The sequence below is a fragment of the Antechinus flavipes genome, chromosome 4 (assembly GCF_016432865.1).
Source record: "Antechinus flavipes isolate AdamAnt ecotype Samford, QLD, Australia chromosome 4, AdamAnt_v2, whole genome shotgun sequence".
NCBI classification, from domain to species: domain Eukaryota; kingdom Metazoa; phylum Chordata; class Mammalia; order Dasyuromorphia; family Dasyuridae; genus Antechinus; species Antechinus flavipes.
Window position 1 is genome coordinate 106264256 of NC_067401.1, and position 27531 is coordinate 106291786.

Here is a 27531-nt window from a genome sequence, read left to right on the forward strand (position 1 = left end):
TGTAATTTTTCCCATATAATTCCTGACTTTCCTTTGGTAGATAGATTCCAAATATTTTAGGCTATCAACAGTTATTTTGAATGGAATTTCTCTTTATAAATCTCTTGCTATTGGATTTTATTGGTGATGTATAAAAATGCTGAGGATTCATGTGGATTTATTTTGTATCCTACAACTTTGCTAAAGTTATGAATTATTTTTAATAGCTTTTTAGTAGAATCTCTGGGGATCTCTAAGTATATTATCATAACATCTGCAAAGAGCAATGGTTTGGTTTCCTCATTACCTACTCTAATTCCTTTAATCTCTTTCTTGACTCTTATTGACAAGGCTAGTGTTTCTAATACAATATTGAATAATAATGATGATAGTGGGCAACCTTGTTTCACTCCTGATCATACTGGGAAAGGTCCCAGTTTTTCCCCATTGCTTATGATGCTTACTGACGGTTTTAAATATATGCTGCTGACTATTTTAAGGAAAAGTCCATTTATTCCTATCCTCTCAAGTGTTTTTTTATTATGAATGGATGTTGGATTTTATCAACTGTTTTTTCTGCATCTATTGAGATGATCATATGGTTTTTGTTAGTTTGGTTATTGATATCGTTGATTATGCTAACAGTTTTCCCAATATTGAACCAGCCCTGCATTCCTGGTATAAATCCTACTTGGTCATAGTATATTATCCTGGGGATGATTTTCTGTAATCTCTTTGCTAATATTTTATTTAAGATTTTAGCATCAACATTCATTAGGGAGATTGGTCTATAATTTTCTTTCTCTGTTTTCAACCTACCTGGTTTAGGTATGAGTACCATGTCTGTGTCATAAAGGGAATTTGGTAGGACTCCTTCAATCCCTATTTTTTCAAATAGTTTATATAGCATTGGAATTAATAGTTCTTTAAATGTTTGGTAGAATTCAAATGTAAATCCATCTGGTCCTGGGGATTTTTTCTTAGGGAGTTGGTCAATAGCTAGCTTGTTCTATTTCTTTTTCTAAAATCAGACTATTTAACCAATTTGTTTCCTCCTCTGTTAATCTGGGTAAGCTATATTTTTGAGGGTATTCTTCCATTTCATTTAAGTTGTCGAATTTATTGGCATAAAGTTGGGCAAAGTAACTTCTAATTATTGCTCTAATTTCCTTTTCATTAGTGGCAAGTTCTCCCTTTTCATTTTTAAGACTAACAATTTGATTTTCCTCTTTCCTTTTTAAAATCAGATTTATTAAGGGTTCGTCTATTTTGTTAGTTTTTTTAATAGAATCAACTCTTAGTTTTATTAATTAATTCAATAGTTTTTTTTTTACTTTCAATTTTATTGATCTCTCCTTTTATTTTTAGAATTTCAAGTTTAGTGTTTAACTGGGGGGGTTTAATTTGTTCCTTTTCTAGCATTTTTAGTTGCAAGCCCAATTCATTGACCTTCTCTTTCTCTATTTTATGCAAATAGGCCTCTAGAGATATGAAATTTCCCCTTATTACCGCTTTGACTGCATCCCACACATTTTGGTATGATGTCTCATTATTATCGTTTTCTTGGGTGAAGTTATTAATTATGTCTATGATTTGCTGTTTCACCCAATCATTCTTTAGTATGAGATTAATTAGTTTTCAATTATTTTTTGGTCTATTTTCCCCTGGCTTTTTATTGAATGTAATTTTCATTGCATCGTGGTCTGAAAAGGACGCATTTACTATTTCTGCCTTACTGCATTTGAGTTTGAGATTTTTATGTCCTAATATATGGTCAATTTTTGTATAGGTTCCATGAACTGCTGAGAAGAAAATGTATTCCTTTCTGTCTCCATTTAATTTTCTCCAGAGATCTATCATACCTAACTTTTCTAGTATTCTATTTACCTCTTTGACTTCTTTCTTATTTATTTTGTGGTTTGATTTATCTAATTCTGAGAGTACAAGGTTGAGATCTCCCACTATTATAGTTTTGCTGTCTATTTCTTCTTGCAGATCTCTTAATTTCTCTTTTAAGAATTTAGATGCTACACCACTTGGTGCATATATCTTTAATATTGATATTGCTTCATTATCTATGCTACCCTTTAGCAAGATATAGTGCCCTTCCTTATCTCTTTTAATTAGATCAGTTTTTGCTTTTGCTTGATCTGAGATCAGGATGGCTACCCTTGCTTTTTTGACTTCACCTGAAGCATAGTAGATTTTGCTCCAATCTTTTACCTTTACTCTGCATGTAGCTCCCTGCTTCAGGTGTGTTTCCTGTAAACAACATATTGTAGGATTCTGGCTTTTAATCCATTCTGCTAACTGTTTCCTCTCTATGGGGAGTTTACCCTGTTCACATTTATGGTTAAAATTACCAATTCTGTATTACTTGCCATCTTGTTAACCCCTATTTATGCTTTTCTCCCTTCCTTTCCCCTTACCCTTGTGAGCACCACTTTTTTCTCACAGCCCTCCCTTTTTAATATCCCTTTCCCCACTTTAGAGTTCCTCCCCCTGTCTTATTCCTTTTCTTCACAATTTCTGTATTGCCTTCCACTTAGCTTATTCCTTCCCTTTTCACTTTTCCCTTCCCACTTTTCAATGAGATGGGAGAAGTTTCATCATAAATTGAATATGTCTAAAATTTTTCTCTTTAAGCCAATTTTGATGGCTATATTCATCCCCCTCCATTCTTTCTCTCAGATATAATAGATTTCCTCTACCTCTTCATGAGATGTAGTATCTCCACTTTTTCTGGTACAATTTCCTTTCCACCTCTAGTTTCTAGAACAAGGTATATGTGTATCCTTTATATATCTTTATAGCAGCTTCCAAGATTTATTTTTACTTTTTTAGGTTTCTCTTGAGTTCTATATTTGTAGATCAAACTTTTTGTTAAGTTCTGTTTTTTTCATCAAAAATAGATGAAATTCACTTATTTTGTTGAATGTCCATCTTCTTCCCTGGGGGAAAAAATGCTCATTTTGGCTGGGTAAGTTATTTTTGGCTGCATACCAAGTTCCTTAGCCTTTCAGAATATCATATTCCAGGCCTTTGATTCTTTAATGTGGACACTGCTAGATCCTGGGTAATCCTTATTGTGGCTCCTCTATATTTGAATTGATTTTTTTAGCCGCTTGCAGTATTTTTTCTTTTGTCTGATAGTTCTGGCATTTGGCCACTATATTTCTTGGTGTTTTGATTTTAGGATCCCTTTCAGTAGGTGATCGATGAATCCTTTCAATGTCTATTTTACTCTCTGTTTCTATGACTTCTGGGCAGTTCTCTTTGATAATTTCCTGGAAAATAGTGTCCTGGCTCTTTTTTTCATCATATTTTACAGGGAATCCAATAATTCTCAGATTGTCTCTCCTAAATCTATTTTCCAGGTCTGTTGGAAATATTTTTTCCATTTTTTTATTTTTATTTTTTTATTTTTTTGGTTTTGCTTGACTGATATTTGGTATCTCTTCGAGTCATTCAATTCCATTTGTTCGATTATGACTTTCAATGAAGTATTTTCTTCACTCACTTTTTAAATATCTTTTTCTAATTGTCCAATTGAGTTTTTAAATGAGTTGTTTTGTTCTATGGAATTTTTTTCCATTTTGCCAATTTTATTTTTTTAGAGAGCTATTTTCTTTTTCCAGTTCACTAATTCTATTTTTCAAGGATTTGATTTTTTTTTAATCCACTCTGTCTTTAAATGAGTGAGATGACTTATCCAGACTCTCTTTCCAAGCCTCCCTTTCCTTTTCCCATTTTTCTTCTACTCTCTTTGAGAGCCTTTTAAATTTCTTCTATGAGAGTCATCTGTATTGAGGACCAGCTGATCTTCTCCTTTGGGGATTCATCTGGAGAGAGTCTGTTTTTAGTCTCCTCAGGGTTTAAAATCTGCTCTTTATCCATATAGAAGCTATCAATGGTTAAGATCTATTTAAATTTTTTGCTCATTTTGTCAGAGAAAAATCAAAGAAGACAAACTAGCAAAAACAAAAAACAAAAACCAAACCCAAAACCAAATGGAATCTGCTTTTTTTTTTTTTTGGGGGGGGGGAGAGGGGCTGGGTGGTGTTACTGAGCTTCCTCTACAGACTGTGGGGTGTGTTTGGGGGAAGCAGCAGCAAGGCACTAGCAGGACAGTAATGTCTGTGTTGCACTTGTGCTCTGAGATTCTGAGAACATGCTGAGACACTGGGGTTGGGGGTGGGGGTGGCCAGGGCCTGAGAGACCCTAGCTGTTTGGGGTTGTATTCTTCACCCCCTGTATTTTTAGCTTCTCTGCTTGTCTAGTGGCTTGCTGCCAGGGCAAAGTATTCAATACTGTAGTAAAGCTCTCCCTGCAGAGAAGGCTGAGCTCACATCCCACACTCCTGTCTGCTTAGCTGTGGGCTGCCTGTTGTGCTCTCGCTGCCACTGCCTACCCTCAGTCTGCACCTGATCTAAAACTGGACCCACCTTCAAGCAAAAACAGACCTTTCCTGGTGAATTTCAAGGATGTCTTCTGTTGGTAATTATTTCAGGTTTTTTTTTTTCTTTTTCCCAGTCAAGCACTAATTCTGAGGGTTGTCATGAATCAAATTCCGAGAGAAAACTTGGAGCCTAAGCAGATGTGTGCCTCCTCTCCGCCATCTTGGCCAGAAGTCCAAGTTAGAACATTTTTATATGACTATAGAAATCTTAGATTATTTCATCTGAAATTATCTGTTCTTATCCTCTTATCAATTGAGGAATGGCTCATTTCTAAAAAGTTGACTCTGTTTCCTTAGATATTTGAGAAAGGAAGCTATCAGAAAAACTTTATCAGAGAAACTTTTCACAGTGATAATTACTTTGCATTTTTCTACATCCTATTTTTCACCTTTTCTTTCACCCTAGTTTATTCTCAAAAGTGTTTTGCCTATGATTTTTACCTCCTCCAATCTTCCCTTCTTTCTTTCAGCACCTCGCCACAAACTCACACCTTTTATCATTTTCTTTCTTTCCCTTCTACTTTCCCAACTAAGTGTATATGTTATTCTCTCTTGATCCAATTTCAGTGAAGGTTCATGTGCTCTTTTCTATCTCCCCCATCTTCCCCTCCACTGTAAAAACTCCTTTGCTTTTCTCTTATGTCACAAAACATAGCATATTCTATTCCTTTTCTCCTCCTACTCCATTCCTCTTTCTTATCTCTTAATTTTATTTTATTTTTAAGATAACCATCCTATCTTATTCAACTCACCCACTCTTTCTGGTTATGTATGTGTCTTCTGAACTATCCTAATAATTATTTTTTTTTAGGAGTTACAAGTATCATTTTCTCATTTTCACATGTAAGAATATAAACAGTTTAATCTTAAGGAATATAAACTTGTAAGGAACTTACAATTTCTCTTTCTTGTGTACCACTCTATGCTTCTCTTGAGTCTTGTATTGGAAAATAAATTTTCTATTCAGCACTGATTTTTTTTTTTTTAACTTAGGAATGCTTGAGAATCTTCTGTTTCATTGAACATGCTCTTCCCCCTCTCCTCAGGCAATTAGATTATATTCAGTTGTACTGGGTAAGTGATTCTTGGTTGTAATCATAATTCATTTGCCAGCTGGAATATTATATTCCATGCCCTCCAGTTACTTAATGTAGAAACTGCTAAATCTTGTGTTATCCTATGCCTCCATGGTATTTGAATTACTTCTTATTGGCTGCTTGCAATAATTTCTCCTTGACCTGGAAGTTCTGGAATTTGGCCCTAATATTTCTGGGAGTTTTCTTTCTGGAAGTTATGGATGGATCCCTTGCATTTCTGTAGCTTTACTCTGTAGTTCCAGAATATCAGAATATCAAGTTTTTCTTCGTGATTTTTTGAACTATGATGTCTAGGCTTTTTTTTTTTTAATCATTGCTTTCAGGTAGGCTAATAATTCTTACTTTATGTCTTCTGGGTCTATTTTCCAGCTCAATTATGTTTTCCAATGAGATATATTGCATTTTATTCTATTTTTCATTCTTTTGGTTTGTTTTATGATTTCTTGATATGTATCATAAAGTCATTAGCTTCTATTTGTCCATTTTTAATTTTTAAGGAATTACTTTCCTTGGTGCTTTTGTGTCTCTTTTTCCATTTGACCAATTCTGCTTTTTAAGACTTCCTTTTCCTCATTGGATTTTTGTGCTTTTTTATTATTTGCCCTATTCTGTTTTTAAAGTGTTGTTTTCTTCAGTGTTTTTGTGTCTTTTTTTTAACCTAACTCTCTATTATTTTTTCATGATTTTTTTTGCATAACTTTCATTTCTCTTCCTAATCTTTTCTCTATATTTCTTACCTGGTTTTAAAAATTCTTTTTGAGCTCTTCTATGGCCTAAGACCTGTGGTGTTATTCTATTTTTTAAAAATATATGATCATTTTCTGTGGGAGCAGGTTTCTTGGGGAGGTTTTCTGGAGACAGCCTTAGTATCAGTTCAGAATAATAATCACTCCAAATGCATCCAGGAGTTAAAATCCAATCTTTTATTGTCTCTTCCAAAATAGCCCTGTTAGTTTTCTTAGAGGCCTATCTCTCTGCTTGGTTCCAAGAGCTCTTGCAGCTTGTCTTTTTGCTCTTCCAGCTTCTGCCTCTAACTCAACTCTGACTCCTGGCAATGTTCCAAACTGACTGACTGATTGAAGCTCTAAGAGCTTCTTATATATGATCTCTTAAAGATATGAACACAAAGGTTGACTCCTCCTCCGAGAGAGTGGGATTGTGGGTTTCTGACTTGTGAATCTCCTGAACTTGTGAACTCCAATGTGTGAACCAATGTGTCAACTCTCAAAGGTGCAAACACAAGCATTGTTTCTATCAATACTAGTGACTTAACACCTTGTAAGGATTTGCTCTAATGTGTAAACCAATAAGCATTGTATCAATTCCATTGAGTTAACACTAGGATTCTAACAAAGACCAATTTACATTTTTCTTTTAGCTTTTGGATGTAGGAGTTTTAACTTTGTTGTTGTTGTTGTTGTTTTTGAATTTCTGATTTGATCTTTGCTGTCACCATAGTAATTTTCTGTACTTAAAATCTTTTTCTTCTATTTGCTTATTTTTCTACTCTTAAATTTAACACTATGGTAAAGTGAGACTCTGCTTCCTCAGTGTAGGGGAAATTGTTTTAAGCTTACAGTTTTTAATTTTGTTTTTTGGAAATTTTGTGCAGCTGTTTTTAGAAATAATACTGGGGATCTATAAGTTTTAAATTTTCAGTTTTTCTAAGTTGTATGATCTAGGGAGAAATGTGTTCACTACTCTACTGGCCTGTGCTCAGCTCTATGAGCAAAAACATGGACACTTTTTCTGCTTTAGAATTCACAGGGGAAAGAGGTCCCAGTTTTCTTGCAGTCACAAGCTCTGATATACTAATGCTCCTTCACTCCAGGACTGATATTCGGAATTTGATCCAGATCCAAGAATGGGCAATGCAAGTTTCCCCTCTTGATCTAGCAAAGGGATTCTGGTGATTTCCTTCAACCAGTTGTCTAACTCCCTTATCATCTGTGGGCTAAAAAGTTTGGAAACTGTCACTATAGCTATTGATTTAGTCACCTATATGATCTACTGCTAGTTTGTTAGGATGCAGTCTGCATGAATCATGTTCCATTCTCACCTGGGTGCAAAAGACCTTTCTTGCTGGCTTTCTAAGTAGTTTGGGATTAGAAACTTGTTTGACTTCATCCTTTTGTAAGTTCTGCCATCTCAGAATTTGTTTTGAGGCATTATTCAAAGTTCTTTGCAGAAGTTTTGGGGAGAGCTCAGACAAGTCATTGTGTTTTCTTCATCAGTTTGTCTTTCCCTCCACTAGATGTGTTTTAGGGGGAAAAGAAGGAGATATAATTCTTAGACCCTAGATAAGCAGAATTATCTTCATAGGTCAGAACAGTGGTTCATTTAGTCCAGGATTTGTCTGTGACAGTATAAATAATGACATTTTGTGGTTTTCCTCCATGATGCCAGTTAATTTTCCTTAAGCCATGTATAGCAAGGTGGTGCTGTGGATAGAATTCTGAACCTAGTCAGAAGGATGTGAATTCAGTTCCTGCCTCAGATATTTACTTACTATACAATTCTGGGAAAGTCTTCATAACCTCAGTTTCTTATTTGTAAAACAGTAATAATAATAATAATAATCCATATCTTTCAGGGTTGTGAGGATCAAGGACAATATATGTAAAGTGATTTACTAAAGCAACATGTAAATGTTAGTTATAATTATTTTATGAAAGAATACTGAATTTGGAGTTAGAGGGTCTCTATTCTTACCCTGGCTCTGCTATTTACTATTATGGAATTTTGGGCAGGTCATGTTCTCTCTCTGGGTTTCTTTCTTTTTAAAATTGTTGTTATTGTTGTTTTCATTTGTAAAATAAGTAGATTGACTAGATCATTTCTAAGGCTGTTTTTAACTCTCAATTCCATGGTACAAATCACCCATGTTTTCCTTAATGGCTTAATAGGGATCTATCATCCATTAATTAGCTTAAATCTATTCAAATGAATCTTATAGGTCTTTTGCCTTTTATAAAAGTGAAAATTCCTTTGATTTGCTATTTAGCGAATTATTTTAACTTTATTCTAAGCTTGGTCTATTACTTAGGATTTAGAGAACAAGTCTGTAATTATCTTATCTACACCATTATTTCATAATCTTTGATCATATCTTTCAAATTTCCTCAATCTCAATTGAGGAGCCCTGATTTATTTTAGTCTATCTATATCAAGCATAAAGACTCACTCAATCATTTCTGTTATACCTCAGATAATTTATTAAGAAAAAAGTGAAAAAAAACTTAATAAAGTATGGGTATTTAGGTGGTGCAATAGATAAAACATCAGGCATGGAGTCAAAAAGACCTGAGTGCAAATCCAATATTAGACTTATTTGCTGTGTGACCCTGGGCAAGTTACTTTTGCTTCATTTTTTGTTTGCTTCATTTTCTCATCTGTAAAATGAACTAGAGAAGGAAATGGCAAACCATTCTTAGCCAAGTGTCTTAGTCAAGAAAACCCCAAATGGGCCCACAAAGAGTCAGACATAGCTGAAAACAACTGAACAACAAAATGGACAGAAAATTGTATTGAGGCTAGAGACCTCTATGACATTGACCAAGTAATCTTTATTTAATAATTGAGGGAACTTGGCTCAATCTTTAAGGTCTCTTTTAGAGATGATTTTGTCACCTCTATAAAGATCTCTAGTCCGGCTATGTTTTGTGAGATTTGGTAACCAGAACAATATGCAGTCTTGTGATAGCATGACCTTATTAAAGGAGTCTATCTGTTTAGTGATATCAGGGAAGATTCAGTTAGATGAAAAGAAAGGGAACTTCAATTTCCAAGATTTAGTGATAGAAATTCATTAAAAAAATTTATGCTAGAGATGGGACTGCATTAATATTCTAATCAATCAACATATTAAGTGACCTGACCAAGGTAGAAGCTAGATTTGAACTTCTGATTCTAAATCCAGTGCTCTATGTACTGCACCAACTCACTGCTTATCACAATGGCAGTTAATCAAGGAAGTCATGTGGGAGGAGGGTCATTACTTAGTTGACCAACCTTTAGATTTATCCATTTACCACTTTTAGCTATATCTTGGATCAGATGCATTAGGAGTTACACTTCTTGACTGTTGAAGTCTTTCCTCTCAGATTTTTTTGCTATTTAGAGTCTAAAGAATATATTACCTACCATTTGTCTAGAATTTGCATTCATAGGCTAGTTTCTGGCAAGGATAATTTCCCACATTCATAGATCAGAGATAACACTCCTAGAAGGGTCTGGTACATGGATTAATGTGTTGATTTTGGAATTAGGAAGAGTTCAGTTCAAATCCTCCTCCCTATACTTCCTATCTGTCTGACCCTTCACATGTTACTTAACTTTTCTCAGCCTCAGTTTCTTCATCTATAAAATGGGGATAATAATAGCACCTACTTCTCATAGTTGTTGTAAGAAATAAGATCATATATGTAAAGTAGCAACTTTAACGTGCTTTATAAATGCTAGTTATGATAATTCATTAAACATGTAGCCAAACACTATTTTAGATTATATATTACATTAGCATAATTACATAAGTGTTATATAATATCACATAATAGCCTATATATTATATAATATATTAGTATGTAATATAATATATACTATGACATACTATATATAAATTATATATATAATATAATAGTATCTGTAATTGTGCTATAATTAATGTAATCATATACAACATACATATATATGCGATTTTATATGTGATATAATGCACAATCATATTAATATCATGATCATCATATTCATCATCATCATGGGACTAGAAGGAACTTAATGTGGGTTGTTTTTGAATCTGATGCATACCAGCACTATTTTCAGATCTTCATGGAACTTGGGAAAACCAGGATATCGTTTTATTAGAGTAAAGAGTGCATCATTTTTTTATTTCATTCCTAAGTGACTCTGCCTAATCTTGCCAATTCTTTTTTTTTTTGCCAGCACACTGTTATTGAATGAGTCAAAGGACTTGAATTTGAATCTACCACTTCTGTTTACTTGTAGTGCCACTTTAAGCAAGTCACTTTCTACCTACAGTCCTGTGGAGGCCACACTAAGTAACAGCTAATATTTAATTCAGATCCAGCCCTCCAGAACATTTGGATTTTCCTAGGTTTTGAGAAAAGTGTGCCAGACTTTCAGGATGCTCCCATCTCCTGGACGTCTGTGTGTAGTTACTGCCATCTTGTGGCCATGTGTGAGATCGTGACCCTTCTAGTGAGGATTTGGCAATTGCTGAGGCTTCAGAAAAAAAGAATCATAGAATACTGGAACGGAAAGAAACTTTAAAGAGTCATCAAGCACTGGTCTTACATTTTAATTATGAGGTGGAAATAACTCGATCATGATCTTAGTAAGTAACAAAAAGGGGAATCAGAAGAAGATCTTCTGACTTTCAGTCCAGTATTCTTTCCACAGAACTATGCTCTTTGTTGGAAGAGCAGCAGTATTTGAGATAAATTACCTTGAGCTTTTTTTGCTTGAAGGTTCTTAACAATTTCATTAAGATTCATTTTCTTAAATATGTTAGTGATATGCTTCAGAGCAGAGACAGCACCAAACTTTGTTTTCATAGATTCAGCTATGTCAATTCTATCAGCTTTTCCTTCCATCCTGATGATCAAACCTCTATTCTTTAGATAGTATTTAAATAGTTTAAATTCATCTTCATCCAGCTCTGTCAATGTTTCTAGCAAAATTTCCCCCAATTTAATCATCATCTCATCAGTTGGATTCAGTCTGTAAAAGATCACAAAACATACAGGATCATATGATCAAACTTTCTTATTTCCATTCAAACATCCCACAGGACTCCCTCTTTTACCCTCTCAGTTAAGGAGCCATCCTTATTAACATTATTAACATTATTATTAATATCACAATTCATGAAAAAAGACAATTTGCAGAGTACTCTCTCTTCCTCTCCCTTCATATTACTCAAATATCTTTCATGCAATATCTTCTTTTAAGTCTCTGATAATGAGGTAACCTCTATCTTTCACAAGACCAATCCCTCTACATGAAACTTTGATTCAGTCCCCTCCTATAGTCTTTGGCAGATTGTTCTGCTGGACAGTTTCCTCTCTCTCCTCCCCCTTTCTTTCCCTTCTTTTTGTTCCATCCCCTTTCTTCTCCTCTCTGTCTCTCTCTCTTCAATCTGTCCCCCTCCACAAACTTCTTCATAAGTGTTTACAAGCACAATTATGTCTCCTCCAACCTTGAAAATTTACTTATTGTGAATGTCTTTTAAAGATCTACTTGGAACTTTTGTACCTTTCACTCTATATTATTTCATTTGATGAGCTCATCAGATTTCATAGGTTAAATTATCATCTCTATGAAGATAATGCCTGGGTTTAGATATCCAGCCCCAGTCTTTCTACTCATTTTCAATGCCATATCATCAGCTGCTTCTTGGACATCTTGGACTACATGTCTCTTAGGAATCTCAGATTCAACATGTCCAATAGAGAAATCTTTATCTTTATCCTAAATCCTTCCCTTGAGCAAACTTTTTTATTACTATCATTATCCAACTTTTCAACTTCAGTATTATCCTTAGTGGTTATCTTACCCCATGTAAGTTGTTGGGCAGTTGTTGCCCAATCTTATTTCATTTTTCCTCATTTATTTATTTTTAATGCACTTTGCTTTATGAATGATTGAGAACAATTAGAACAAAAGGGGAAAGCCATGGGAGAGGAAAAAAACACAGAAAAAAGAAGTGAACATAGCATGTCTTAGATTGATTTATAATCAATCTTCACAGTTCTTTTTCTGGATGCAGAAGGAAATTTCTATCAAAGTCTGTTGGGATTTCTTTGGATCACTGAACTACTGATAAGAACAAAGTCTTTCATAATTGATTATAATATATTCTTGCTGTTACTGTGTACCATGTATTCCTTGTTCTGCTTCTTTCACTCAGCATCAATTCATGTAAATCTTTCCAGGCCTTTCTAAAATCAGCTTATTCATTTTTTTTACAATAATATTGCATTATCTTCATATATTGCTCAGCCATTCCCAAATTGATGGGCATCCATTTCTTTGTATATTGAGAGAGCATCCAGCTCTCTGTATATCTTGTATATAATCAATTATTTTTATGTTATTTTTCTCATTAGAAAGTGTGAACTCCTTGAGAGTGGGAATTCTTTTTTTTTAAACTTTCTTTGTAGTGCCAACATTTAACACAATGCCTGTTACACAGTAAGTACTTCATGAATGCTTGTTGATCAAAAAAAGAGAAACATGCAGAAATGGAATACAGAAGGGGAAAAAGATTTCACTAATAATCAGTTGAATGCAAAAGTCAAAAGATTAAGAAAAATGAAAGCAGCACAAAAAAGAAAATAAAAATTCAATATCAATCAAAATTTTAAATATAGAGGCTGAAAAAGTAGAGAGAGAACCTCAATGAAAAATGATAGAGAATTTTTGGATGCCCATGTGGTTGTAAGAATTCAAAAAACAAACAACAATGTAAGCTGGATTAAACAAAGACAGACTACACCCTATTATTATAATGAATGACAGAACATAATGGTGGTGTCTGAAACTCTAGATACTGAGCAAAACTTGGAGGAAGAGGGGTTCATATTGGTTAAGATTTATACTTTTTGGCTTAAAAAGTAGAACACTAATTATTAGCAAATCATTTTTCTAGTTTCCTTTCAGAATTAAACTGATCAAATATTTCTTTTTAATTTTATTTTTACTTTAAATCACCAAACTATTTTCCATACATAGAGAAAAAAAGATTCTTTATGAAACCACAAATCTCTGTTTCTTACTACTTGATTTTTATTAAAACTTTTTTATTTTCAAAACATGTACATGGATAATTTTTCAATACTGAGCCTTACAAAACCTTGTATTCCAAATTTCTCCTCCTTCCTCCCTTCCTGATGGCAAGTGATCCATATGTTAAACATGTTAAAATATATGTTAAATCCAATATATGTATAGATATTATACAATTATCTTGCTCCACAAGAAAAATCAGATCAAAAAGAAAAAAAAAAGAAAATAAAATGCAAGCAGATAACAAAAAGAGTGAAAATGCTATGTTGTGATCTACAGTCAGTTCCCACAGCCCTCTCTCTAGGTATGGATGGCTGTCTTCACCACAAGATCATTGGAATTGGCCTCAATTATCTCACAATTGAAAAGAGTCATGTCCATCAGAATTGTTCATCATATACTTTTGTTGTTTCCATGTTTAATGATCTCTTGATTCTGCTCATTTCACTTAGCACCAATTCATGTAAGTCTCTCCAGGACTCTCTGAAATCATTATGTTGATTATTTTTTATAAAACAATAATATTCCATAAAACTCGTAAACCTTAATTTTAGTCATTCTCCAATTGAAGGGCATCCACTCAGTTTCCAGTTTGTTACCACTATGAGAAGGGCTATCACAAACATTTTTGTACATGTAAAATTTCCCTCCTTTAAGATTTCTTTGGGATATAAGCCCAATAGAAACATTGCTGGGTCAAAGGACATGTAAAATTTGATAGTGCTTCTTTGGCCACAAATTCCTTTCTTCTCTACAGATCATACAACTTGATTTTTAACAGAGTATACAATACAAAGTGCATCTTACACCTAGTCATGACTGTCTGAAGAAATGATCATGTCTTTTGTAATGTCTTAAGGCACAATAATATTTTAAAAATCCGTATACCACAATTTGTTCAAATACTTTCAAATTGTCTAAGAAGCAAAACATTCTCCTTATATTTTAATTCTTCTTTTCCTTCTCTTTTATGTTCTTCCCTTGGCACCAGTAAGTTTGTTTTTCTTTTTGTTTTATTATTATAACTTTTTATTTACAAGATATATGCATGGGTAATTTTTTCAGCATTGACCCTTACAAAATTATCTGTTCCAACTTTTCCCCTCCTTTTCTCCCACCCTCTACCCTAGATGGTAGGTAGAACAATACATGTTAAATATGTTAAAGTATATGTTAAATACAATAAATGTATACATATTTATACAGTTATCTTTTTGCACAAGAAAAATCAGATTTAGAAATAAGGTAAAAATAACCTGAGAAGGAAAGCAAAAATGCAAGTGGACAAAAACAGAAGGAGTGGAAATGCTATATTGTGGTCCATACTCATTTTCCATAGTTCTTTTGATGGATGTAGTTGAATCTCTTCATTATTGAACAATTGGAACTGATTTTGTTCATCTCATTGTTGAAGAGAGACACATTCATCAGAATTGATCATTATAGAGTATTGTTGAAATGTATAATGATCTCCTGAGTTCTGCTCATTTCACTCAGCATCAATTCATGTAAGTCTCTCCAGGCCTTTCTGAAATCATCCTGCTGGTCATTTCTCACAGAACAATGATATTCCATAACATTCATATGCTACACCTTATTTAGCCATTCTCCAATTGATGGGTATCCATTCAATTTCCAGTTTCTAGCTACTATGAAAAGGGCTGCCACAAACATTTTTGCACATAGAGGTCCCTTTCCCTTCTTTAAGATCTCTTTGGGATATAAGCCCAGTAGAAACACTGCTGGATCAAAGGGTATGCACAGTTTGATAACTTTTTGAGCATAGTTCCAAATTGCTCTCCAGAATGCATTCACAATTCCACTAACAATGTATCAGTGTCCCAGTTTTCCCACATCCCCTCCAGAATTCATCATTATCTTTCCCTGTCATGCTAGCCAATCTGAGAGATGTATAGTGGTATCTCAGAGTTATCTTAATTTGCATTTCTTTGGTAGGTATAGCACTAAATAAATAGATTAGTTTAGATAGTATTGTCATCTTTATTATATTCGCTCGACCTATCCAAGAGCACTTAATATTTTTCCAACTGGTTAGATCTGACTTTATTTGTGTGGAAAGTGTTTTGTAGTTTTGCTTATAGAGTTCCTGACTCTCCCTTGGCAGATAGATCCCAAATATTTTATATTATCAGCAGTTATTTTAAATAGAATTTCTCTTTGTGTCTCTAGTTGTTGGATTTTATTAAATATATAAAAATGCTGATGATTTATGTGGAGTTATTTTATATCCTGCAACTTTGCTAAAGTTGTGGATTATTTCTAATAGCTTTTTAGTAGAATCTCTGGGGGTGCTCTAAATATACATCATATCATCTGCAAAGAGGGATAATTTGGTTTCTTCATTCTCTACTCTAATTCTTTTAATCTCTTTCTCAAATCTTATAGCCGAAGCTAGCATTTCTAATACGATATTGAATCGGAATAGTGATAGTGGGCAACCATGTTTTACTCCTCATCTTATTGGGAATGGTTGCAGTTTTTCCCCATTCCATATGATGCTTACTGATGGTTTTAAATAGATGCTACTGATTCTTTTAAGGAAAAGTCTATTTATTCCTATACTCTCAAGTGTTTTAACAGAAATGGATGTTGGATTTTATCAAATGCTTTTTCTGCATCTATTGAGATTATCATACTTTTTTTTTTTAATTTGGTTATTTATATAGTCAATTATGCTAATAGTTTTCTAATATTGAACCAGACCTGCATTCCTGGTCTTGGTGTATTATCCTGGGGATGATGTTCTATAATCTTTTTGCTAATATTTTACTTAAGATTTTTGCATCAATGTTCATTAGGTAAATTGGTTTATCATTTTCTTTCTCTGTTTTCAACCTACCTGGTATAGATATCAGTACCATGTCTGTGTCATAAAAAGAATTTGGTAGTAGGAGTCCTTCATTCCCTATTTTTTCAAATAGTTTATATAATATTGGAGTTAATTGTTCTTTAAGTGTTTGGTATAATTCACATGTAAATCCATCTGGTCCTGGGAACATTTTTAGGGAGTGGGTTAATAGCTTGTTCTATTTTTTTTTTCTAAGATGGATTTAACGAATTTACTTCCTCCTCTGTTAATCTGGGCAAACTATATTTTTGGAGGTTTCACTTAGGTTATCAAATTTATTGACATAAAGTTGGGCAAAGTACCTCCTAATTACTGCACTAATTTCTTCTTCATTAGTGAAGAGTTCTCCCTTTTCATTTTTAAGACTAATTTGATTTTCCTCTTTCCTTTTTTCAATTAAATTTACCAAAGGTTTATCTATTTTGTTGGTTTTTTCATAAAACCAACTCTATTTTTATGATATTAATTCAATTTTTTTTAACTTTCAATTTGGTTAATTTCTCCTTTTGATTTTGAAATTTCAAGTTTAGTTTTTGATTGGGGTTTTTTAATTTGCTCTTTTTCTAGTTTTTTAAAGTTGCAAGCCCAATTCATTGATCTTCTCTTTCTCTGTTTAATTCAAGTAAGCCTCTAGAGATATAAAATTTCCCCTTATTGCCTCTTTGGCTGCATCTCATAAATTTTGGTATATTTTTTTTCATTGTTGTCATTCTCTTGGGGAAATTATTAATTGTGTCTATGATTGTTGTTTCACCCATTCATTCTCTTTTTTATATATATTAATATTTTTTATTATAGCTTTTTATTTACAAGTTTATATGCATGGGTAATTTTACAGCATTGATCCATTCATTCTTTAGGATGAGATTATTTAGTTTCCAATGACTTTTGGCCTATTTTCCCCTAACTTTTTGTTGAATGTGTTTTTATTGAATCATGATCTGAAAAGAACACATTTACTATTTCTGTTTTTCTGAATTTAGTTTTCATGTCTTTATGTCCTAATATATGGTCAGTTTTTATATAGATTCCATGAACTGCTGAGAAGAAAGTGTACCAACTTTTCTAATATTCTATTAACCTTGTTAACTTCTTTCTTACTTGTTTTGTGGTTTGATTTATCTAATTCTGAGAGCGCAAGGTTAAGATCTCCCACTATTATAGTTTTTCTATTACAGCTCTCTTAACTTCTCCTTTAGGAATTTAGATGCTATACCACTTGGTGCATATGTGTTTAGTATTGATATTGCTTCATTATCTATGGTACCCTTTAGCAAGATATAGTTTCCTTCCTTATCTCTTTTAATTAGATTATTATTATTATTATTATTATATTATTATTATTATTATTATTATTATTTTGCTTTTGCTGGATCTGAGATCAGGATAGCTACCCCTGCTTTTTTTACTTCGCCTGAAGCATAATAGATTCTGCTCCAGCCTTTTACCTTTATTCTGTATGTATCACCCTGCTTTAAATGTGTTTCCTGTAAACAACATATTGTAGGATTCTGGCTTTTGAACCAGTCTGCTATCTGCCTCCACTTTATGGGAGAGTTCATCCCATTCACATTTATGGTTAAAACTATTAATTCTGTATGTCCTGCCATCTTATTATCCCCAGATTATATTTTTCTCTTTCTTTTTCCCCTTACCCCTCTCCCCAGTATTAAATTTATGGGCATCACTTGCCTCAAACAGCACTTCCCCTTTGGAGTCCCTCCCTCTTAGAGTCCCTCCTCCTTTCTTATACCTTTCCCTTATTATTTTTATATTCCCTTCTATTAAGCCCACTCTTTTCCTTTTCTCCTTTCCTTTCCCCCTTTTCAATGAGGTGAGAGAAGTTTCTCTGTAAACCAAATAGGTCTAATATTTTCTCTTTGATCCAAATCTGATTAGAGTAAAATTAACACAATGTTCCTCCCCTCCTTTAATTTCCTCAGATATGATAGGTTTCCTTTGCTTTTTTCCCTCTTTTTACAAACTCCATTTTCCCCTTTTTCTGATAACAACCTCCTTTCCACTTCTAATTCCTTTGTTAATATTAAATCAATAAAATCAAATTACACATTCATTCTTTATGTATGCCCATAACAGAAATACCACTCTCAAGAGTTCTTTTTATCTTTTTATGCTTCTCTTGAGTCCTATATTTGGAGGTCAAGTTTTTTTGTTTAGCTCTGGTTTTTTCATTAGGAATAAATGGAATTCACCTATTTCATTGAATGCCATCTTCTTCCCTGGAAGAAAATACTCAACTTAGGTGGATAGTTTATTCTTGTCTGCATTCCAAGTTCTTTTGCCTTTTGGAATATCAGATTCCAGACCCTTTGATCTTTTAATGTGGAAGCTGCTAGATCCTGAGTTATCCTTATTGAGGCTCCTTGGTATGTGAATTTTTTTTTCTGGCTGCTTGTAATATTTTTCCCTTAGTCTGATAGTTCTGAAATTTAGCCACAATATTCCTTGGAGTTTTTATTTTGTGGTGTTTTTCAGAAGGTGTTCAATGAATTCTTTCAATGCCTATTTTACCTTCTGATTCTATTACATCTGGGCAGTTCTCTTTGATGATTTCCTAAAAAATAGTGTCTAGGCTTCTTTTTACATCATAGTTTTCAGGGAGCCCAATAATACTTAGATTATCTCTCCTAGATCTATTTTCCAGGTCTGTTGTTTTTCCAAGTAGATATTTAACATTTTTTTATTTTATTTTTTTCATTTTTTTTGGTTTTGCTTGACTGATTCTTGTTGTCTCAACAAATCATTCATTTCCATTTGTTCAGTTTTGATTTTTTAATGAGTTTTTTTTTCATTTTTTTAAACTTCTTTTTGTATATGTCCAATTTTTAAAATCAGTTGTTTTGCTCTATGGAATTTTTTTCCATAATACTAATTTTTTAATGAATTATTTTCTTTTTCCAATTCACAAATCCTACTTTCCTTGGAGTTCTTTATCTTTTCCAGTTCACAAATTCTGTTTCCCTGGGAGTTCTTTACCATTTCCAATTCACATTTCAGGAAGTTGTTTTCTTTTTCCATTTTTTCAAATCTTTCTTTTAATGAGTTTATGCTTTTCCCATACTCTCTTGCAGATCTTCTCTTTCCTTTCCTCATTTTTCTTCTAGCTCTCTTTTAAGATCTTTTAAAATTTCTTCCAGGAAAGCCTTGTGTGGTGGGAACCAGGTTATATCCCTCTTTGGGGTTTTTGTCTGAGACTATTTGCTATTAGTCTCCTCAGGTTTGGAAATCTCTTCTCTTGTATAGGAATAAATTGACTTTTCTTTAAAATAATCAGTAGTATCTATTTAAAACCAGCAGTAAGCATCCTATGTAATGGGGACAAACTGCAATCATTCCCAATAAGATCAGAAGTGAAACAAGGTTGCCCACTATCACCATTACTATTTAATATTGTATTAGAAATGCTAGCTTTGGCAATAAGAGTTGAGAAAGAGATTAAAGGAATAAGAATAGGCAATGAGGAAACCAAATTATCACTCTTTGCTGATGATACAATGGTATACTTAGAGAACCCCAGAGATTCTACTAAAAAGTTATTAGAAACAATCTACACCTTTAGAAAAGTTGAAGGATACAAAATAAACCAACAAAAGACATCAGCATTCTTATATATCACTAACAAAACCCAACAATTAGAGTTACAAAGAGAAATTCCATTTAAAGTAACTATTGATTGTATAAAATATTTAGGAATTTATCTGCCAAGGGAAAATCAGAAACTTTATGAGCAAAACTACAAAACACTTTCCACACAAATTAAGTCTGATCTAACCAACTGGAAAAATATTAAATGCTCTTGGATTGGGTGAGCAAATATAATAAAGATGACAATACTACCTAAACTAATCTATTTATTTAGCACTATACCAATCAGACTCCCAAAAAGCTACTTTGATGACCTAGAAAAAATAACAACAAAGTTCATATTGAAAAACAAAAGGTCAAGAATTACAAGGGAATTAATGAAAAAAAATCAAATGAAGGTGGCCTAGCTGTACCAGATCTAAAATTATATTATAAAGCAGCAGTTACTAAAACCATCTGGTATTGGCTAAGAAATAGACTAGTTGATCAATGGAATAGGTTAGGTTCAAAGGACAAAACAGCCAATAACTTTAATATCTGGTATTTGACAAACCCAAAGACCCCAGTTTTGGGGATAAGAATGCATTATTTGACAAAAATTGCTGGGGAAATTGGAAATTAGTATGGCAGAAAGTAGGCATTGACCCACACTTAACACCATACACCAAGATATGGTCAAAATGGATTCATGACCTAGGCATAAAGAATGAAATTATAAATAAATTGGAAGAGCATAGGATAGTTTACCTCTCAGACCTGTGTAAGAGGGAGGAATTTATGACCAAAGAAGAACTAGAGATCACTATTGACCACAAAATAGAAAATTTTGATCATATCAAATTGAAAAGTTTTTTGTACAAACAAAACAAATGCAGACAAGATTAGAAGGGAAACAATAAGCTGGGAAAACATTTTTACAGTCAAAGGTTCTGATAAAGGCCTCATTTCCAAAATATATAGAGAATTGACTCTATATGAAATCAAACCATTCTCCAATTGATAAATGGTCAAAGGATATGAACAGACAATTCTCAGATGAAGAAATTAAAACTATTTATAGACATATGAAAATATGATCCAAATCATTAATAATCAGAGAAATGCAAATTAAGACAACTCTGAGATACCACTACACATCTGTCAGATTGGCTAGAGTGACAGGAAAAGATAATGTGGAATGTTGGAGGGGATGTGGGAAAACAGGGACACTGATACATTATTGGTGGAATTGTGAACACATCCAGCCATTCTGGAGAACAATTTGGAACTATGCTGAAAAAGTTATCAAACTGTCCATACCCTTTGATCCAGCAGTGTTTCTACTAGGCTTATACCCCAAAGAGATACTAAAGAAGGGAAAGGGACCTGTATGTGCCAAAATGTTTGTGACAGCTCTGTTTGTAGTGGCTAGAAGCTGGAAAATGAATGGATGCCCATCAATTGGAGAATGGTTGAGTAAATTGTGGTATATGAACGTTATGGAATATTATTGTTTTGTAAGAAATGACCAGCAGGATGAATACAGAGAGGACTGGCGAGACTTACATGAACTGATGCTAAGTGAAATGAGCAGAAGCAGGAGATCATTATATACCTCAACAACAATACTGTTTGAGGATGTATTCTGATGGAAGTGGATCTCTTTGTTAAAGAGAGCTAATTCAGTTTCAATTGAGCAAGGATGGACAGAAGCAGCTACACCCAAAGAAAGAACAATGGAGAATGAATATAAACTGCTTGCATCTTTGTTTTTCTTCCCAGGTTATTTATATCTTCTGAATCCAATTCTCCCTGTGCAACAAGAGAACTGTTTAGTTCTGCACACATACATTGTATCTAGGATATACTGTAAACTATTCAACATGTAAAGGACTGCTTGCCATCTTGGGGAGGGAGTGGTGGGAGGAAGGGGAAAAATCGAAACAGAATTGAGTACAAGGGATAATGCTGTAAAAAATTACCCTGGCATGGGTTCTGTCAATAAAATGTTATTTTAAAAAAAATATGAAATCTCTTCTCTTTCAGTATAGAAGCTATCTATACTTAGGGCTCACTTTGCTTTTTTACTCATTAAAAAAAAAAAAAAAAAACCCTTGGGATCTGCCTTTAGTGCAAGGACTGTCCCAGCTTCCTCTACAGAATAGGGACAGATGAAGACAGACAGTGGCTGTCCTGCAAGGAAGAGTAGCCGGGCTGCAGAAGTGCCACTGCCCTGGGAAGAGCAGCCACACTGTGATCTTGTGACTGCATTGTGATCTTGAGACTGTGCTGTGATCATGCTGATTCACTCCCGGTGCTATGTTAGTGTAGTCAGGTCCTGTGATACTCTGGTGTTTTTGGGGGTACACTCTACCTTTTGCATTTGTGTAACTTCTCTGTTGTTCTACTGCTTTACAACCAAAGCATAACAGCCAACCCGTGATAAAGTCCTTCCTGCAAATTTTCATGGAGACTGCATCCCACCTTTGGTCTGCTCAGTGTGTATTGGCCTCCATGTTCTGCCTTCCTGTCTGTGCTGGCCTCCTCCTCCCTTCTCCCCCATTAAGACAGAACTTTTCTGGTCTTCCAAGTTATCTTTGGCTGGTAATTTGTTGTACTCCCAGTATTCGTGGATTCTACCAGCCAAGCATTATTTCAGAGGCTGAATTTTGTAATCAGTAGTGAGGGTAGAAGGGAGCTCAGAATGAAGCATGTGTCCTCTCTGCCATCTTAGCTCTGCCCTTTGATCAAGTAAGTTTGTTTTTCATACAGCTATTATCTCTCCAGTATATTCTACCTCTCCAGTGATGAATTTAATGCATTTCCATCCTAACTTTGTTAGTATTATGTGTGTCCAATCCTTTTTTTTTTTTTTTCCATTTCAAGATAAGAGTGAGTTTCCTCTGGCACCACTGATTCAACTCTTACTCCATATTTGTGGATTTTTCTCACGCAAATCTATATTGAGAAATAGCAAATTCTGCTTCCTTCTTCTTTTCTGCTTTTTACAGTAGTATACTCCTTCCCTTATGTTTCTCCTCTTTAGAACAGAATCAAGCCAATCCAGTATGCCCCTCACCTACTTTTTTTCTTTTATAACTCTCAGTAACCTTGAGCACATTAAAGTTCTGAAGGAACACATTTCTTTTTCCTCATTAGAATGTTAGTTCTAAATCATCATACAGCTACTTCCTTTTGCTTAAATTTGTCTTTTTAGATTTTGCTTGAATATTTAAATTTTTATTTAAAAGTTCCTGTTTAGCTCTGGTACTTTTATTAAAAAGACTGAAAAGTTTTCTTTTCCATTAAAAGTTTATTTTTCTACCAAAGAGCAAAAAACTTAGCCTTTTAGTGTAAGCTATTTTTAGTTATAAACCTATATTTGTTACCTTTTGAAATATTCCTTACTATTTATTATTTATAGTAGAAGTTAACAGATCTTGTATGATATTAAATGTGTGTTTCCTTGATACTCGAGGTGTTCCTTTCTGGATACATTTCTTTTTCCTTTTGGAATAGTGTAGTGTTCTTGTTCTTCTTTAAAATATATAAGATAGATGATTTTCTTTGGGGGAGAAGGTTTCTTGGGGAGATTTTCTGGAGGCAGTCTTAGTTGCAGTTGAAAGTAATAATCACCCAAATGCAGCCAGCTGGTAAAAATGCAAATGTTTATTTCTCCTTCCAAGTCTTGTCTCTTTCCTTGGGCCTGGATAGCTAGATTCTTAGAGGCCTATCTCTTGGCTTGGTTCTAAGAGCTCCCTCTGAATGTCTCCAAATCCAAAGGTGTTGTCCTTCAGCCTCTGCCTCTGCTTTCTTCAGCCTCCAGCCAGCACAAAGATGGAATGAATCTCTTGTCTTCTTCACTTGGGGCTCAGCTAGCTTTCTGGTGAGTCTTTCAGACCAGCTTGGTCTCAGTGGGAGACGTGCAGGAGTCCAACCACCACAGTGGTGAGAGATGAAGATGAATCTGGTTGTGCCTCTGAGAGAGACTTCTCAATCTTCAGCTCCACTCTTCATGTAATTCTGCTGAAATCTCTCCAAGAGCCTCTGTCTGTTTCTTTTATACGAGAGAGAGGAATTGTGGGATACGAGAGAGAGAGATTATGGGTTTTCTCCCATAGTGCTCTCTGGCCCTAAGAGCTTCAAAGGAGGTGTGAATTCACAAAGTTACAAAGTTTACTTTGTGAATCTCTCATATATGTGAACTCCAATGAATAAAGGTGTAAACACAAGCATTGTATTAATTAGTTCTACTTAGTACCTTGTTTCAGGTTCTGGCCTAAAACATCTTCTTGTAAGATCAGATCAATAATCTATCAAGTCTAATGAGATAGCATTTGTAAAGATTCCAACAGAATAGGAACTCTGACTTTTGGCTATGATATGTTTAGGACTTTTCCTTTTGGATTTTCTTTTGGGAGGAAATGGATGGAGTCTTGGGTTCTTCTTTTCTGCCCTCTGGTTCTAGTAGATCTGGACAGTTTTCATTTATTTCTTCTACATGATGTCCAAGATTAAAAAAAAAATTGGATATAGTGGTATTGCATGATCAAAGGGTATACACACTTTTTATAAGTCTTTGGATATAGTTCCAGATTGTTTTCCAAAATGGGTGGACCAGTTTACTACCAACACTTCATTAATGCTACTATTTTTCCTCAACTCTCCAGCATTTTTCTTTATATAAGTATTTCAATTTGTTTTTCTTTTATCAATAGTGATTTGGGGTATTTTTCAAGATATGACTATGGATAGCTTTGATTTCTTTTTCTGCAAACTCTCTTTTCATATCCATTTATCAATTGAGGAATGGGTCTTATTTTTATAAATTTGACTCGGTTCCCTTTATATTTCAAAAATCAGGCCTTTATCAGAGAAATGTACTATTAATATTTTTATTGCTTCATTTTCTATGGTTTTTGTTATTCATTCATTTTTGTGGTGTTTGACTTTTTGTGACACCATTTTGAAAATTTCTTGGCAAAGATACTGGAATTATTTGCTATTTCCTTCTCTAATTGTCTATGGTATCTTTTAGCAAAAGGCAGTTTCCCTGATTATCTCCTTTAATTAGATTTATTTTTGCTTTTATTTTGTCTGAGAGCATAATTGCTATTGCTGACTTTTAAAATTCAGCTAAAGCAAGGTGGATTGTATTCCAGCCCTTTATTTTAACTTCTCTGTGTCTTTTTGTTTCAAATATGTTTCTTATTTACATTAGATTGTTGGATTCTGGTTTCTAATCCATCGTGTTATCTACTTCCATTTTTTGGGTTAGTTCATCTTCCATTCAGTTTGATAACTAATTGTGTATTTCCTTGGATCTTATTTTCTTCTGTTTAGCCTTCTCTTTTCTTATCCTGTTTTCCCACAAAAGTATGTTTTGCTTCTGACTTCTGTCTACCTTACTCTACTTTCCCTTTTATCAAGCTTCAGAGTTTTTGTTTGCTTTGCTACTGTTTTTAGAGGTAGTTCTAGGGGTCTGCAAGTTTTGGGTACTTCTAAGGCTGTATCATCAAAGAAGAAGTGTGGTCACTGCTGTCCTGATCTGTGCTTTAGTCTTCACCCATGAAAAGCCCTTTTGCCCTATAGCCACTACTGGTAAAAATCACTTTGGTCTTGGAACTTTGATTAGAGCCTTTGCCCCTGTGTGGCTGTAGACATTATTCCTCCTTTTTTCCTTTGAACTGTGACCTAGAACTGAGTGTGGGCAATTCAACAAGGTCTTGCACCTAGTTCCATAAAAAGGTCCTTTGTAGTTTCTTTCTTACCAGTTTGTCTGTCCCCTTATGTTTGTGGGCTGGGAATTCCTTAAAATGCTGCTGCTACTGTTGCAGCTACTTCTGAGGTTTGCTGCTTTTGTTAGTGTTGCACTTTTGCCAAGCCTGTGATGCCCTGTGTGTAAACCACTTCACATAGGCCTATTCTGCCAACCTCCTAAGTTGTCTTGGACTGGAAAATTGTTTCACTTCAACATTTCTTGAGTTCTGTCATTCCAGAATTCAATTTCAGGCATTATTTTAAAGTTGTTTGGAGAAGAATATTAAGGGAATTTATCAGAGTTGCTGCCTTTTCTCTATTATCTTGTCCCTGCCCTTTTATGCACAATTTTATAAACTTTTGGGCACAATTTCAAATTGGATTCTGGAAAGATGATGGAATAGATCAGAAAATTTTATTCTCTTCATATTTCATTCACAAACAAAACATCACCTCAAAGTGAACATAGAACAACAAAAACAAAAAAGTAAAGAAGTTGTCCTTCTAACATAACTTGAGAGGATCTTTAGAAAGATATGACCTTTGGGAGCTAGGTTTAGGCCCAAGTATGCTGCGAACAACTCCAAGACTGACTTCACTAAATCAACAAATAGCAAGTCTTGAGGGACAACTAAATGAAGAACAACCTAGACCTCAGGAGCTTTTACCTTATGAACTTTTATCTAATTGTGAGAATCTGACAGCTGAAAAGGGAAATCTGTGTTTGGATGCCAGTCCTAGTGGTGTCGACAAGACATGGTCCTGGCCTATGACTTGGCCAAAGAGTTGCAAGCACATTACCACAGGAAGCAATACCACAGCAAGCAAGAACATTTTTGGGATAGAATGGCTGAGCTCTAGAATTGTAGGTGTTGATTAAGGTAGGAGAGGAGTGCCTAAGGCCGCTAGGCAGAATTCAGAAAATAATAGTATAAACATTTGAAAGTATAGATATAAATGGATTTTTCCTTAAATTGATTTTTTAAAAAAATCTTTAAAATCATTAGCAAGTATAATTTGTCATGGGAATAAGCTACTTTGCAGTAAGATCAGATGTAAAAGAAAGCTGCCCACTGTCACCAAAATTATTCAACATTGTATTGGATATCCTAGCAATAGCAAAAAGAGTGAAAAGAGAAACAGAAGGGATCAGAATAGAAAATGAGGTGATTAGCCTATTTCTTTTTGCAGATGAAATTCTGATATACCTGGAAAATCCTAAAGACACAACTAAAAAGGTAGTTGAGGTGAAGTTAGTGAGTTCATATATCATAACTTGTCTATTCCCCAACTTATGGGCATCCACTCATTTTCCAATTCTTTATCTTGTAGCAACTCTTTTTGTGATGGCAAGAAATACAACTAGGAGAGCATCATGCACAGTGTTAGCAGCATTGTGTGATGACTATGGTGGACTTGACTCTTTTCAGCAATGCAGTGGTTCAAGACAATTTCAATAGCTTTGGAATGGCATTTTCATGCCATCTGCATCCCAAGAGAGAAGTATGGAGACTGAACAAAAATCAAAGCATACTATTTTCACTTCTTTTTTATTTGTTTTTTCTTTTTCATGAGGGTTCCCTTTTCTTCGTTTTTTTTTTTTTTTCACAACATGGCTAATATAGAAATATTTTTTTAAATGATTGTATATGTAAAACCTATGCCATATTGCTTGCTGTCTTGGGAAGGGGAAAGGGAAGGGAAAGAATTTGGAACTCAAAATTTGACAAAAATGAATATTGAAAACTATCTACACATAATTAAAAAAAAAGTTACTGAAAAAAATTTTAAAACTTAGTTGAAGGAATTGATGACTTTAGTAGAGAGTCAGGATATATAAAGTAAAACTATATAAATCATTGGTATTCCTATGTATCACAAACAGAGCCTGTAAGAAGAAATAACTGTGGTGAGCTTTGTCTTCTCAAAACACAGCCAGGTGATAAAAGTTCAGATCTTTTATTATCTCCAATATA

General features: G+C 34.0%; 1 protein-coding gene across 1 annotated transcript in view; it reads right to left on the reverse strand.

The window, feature by feature from the left end:
• The window catches only part of LOC127559733 (interferon-inducible protein AIM2-like), a 76479-nt gene that overhangs the window by 20643 nt on the left and 28305 nt on the right, over positions 1-27531 (reverse strand). The window contains exon 2 of the mRNA XM_051993706.1: positions 11000-11274. Within this exon, the coding sequence (XP_051849666.1) occupies positions 11000-11274 (275 nt within the window). The remainder of the gene's footprint in view (positions 1-10999; positions 11275-27531) is intronic.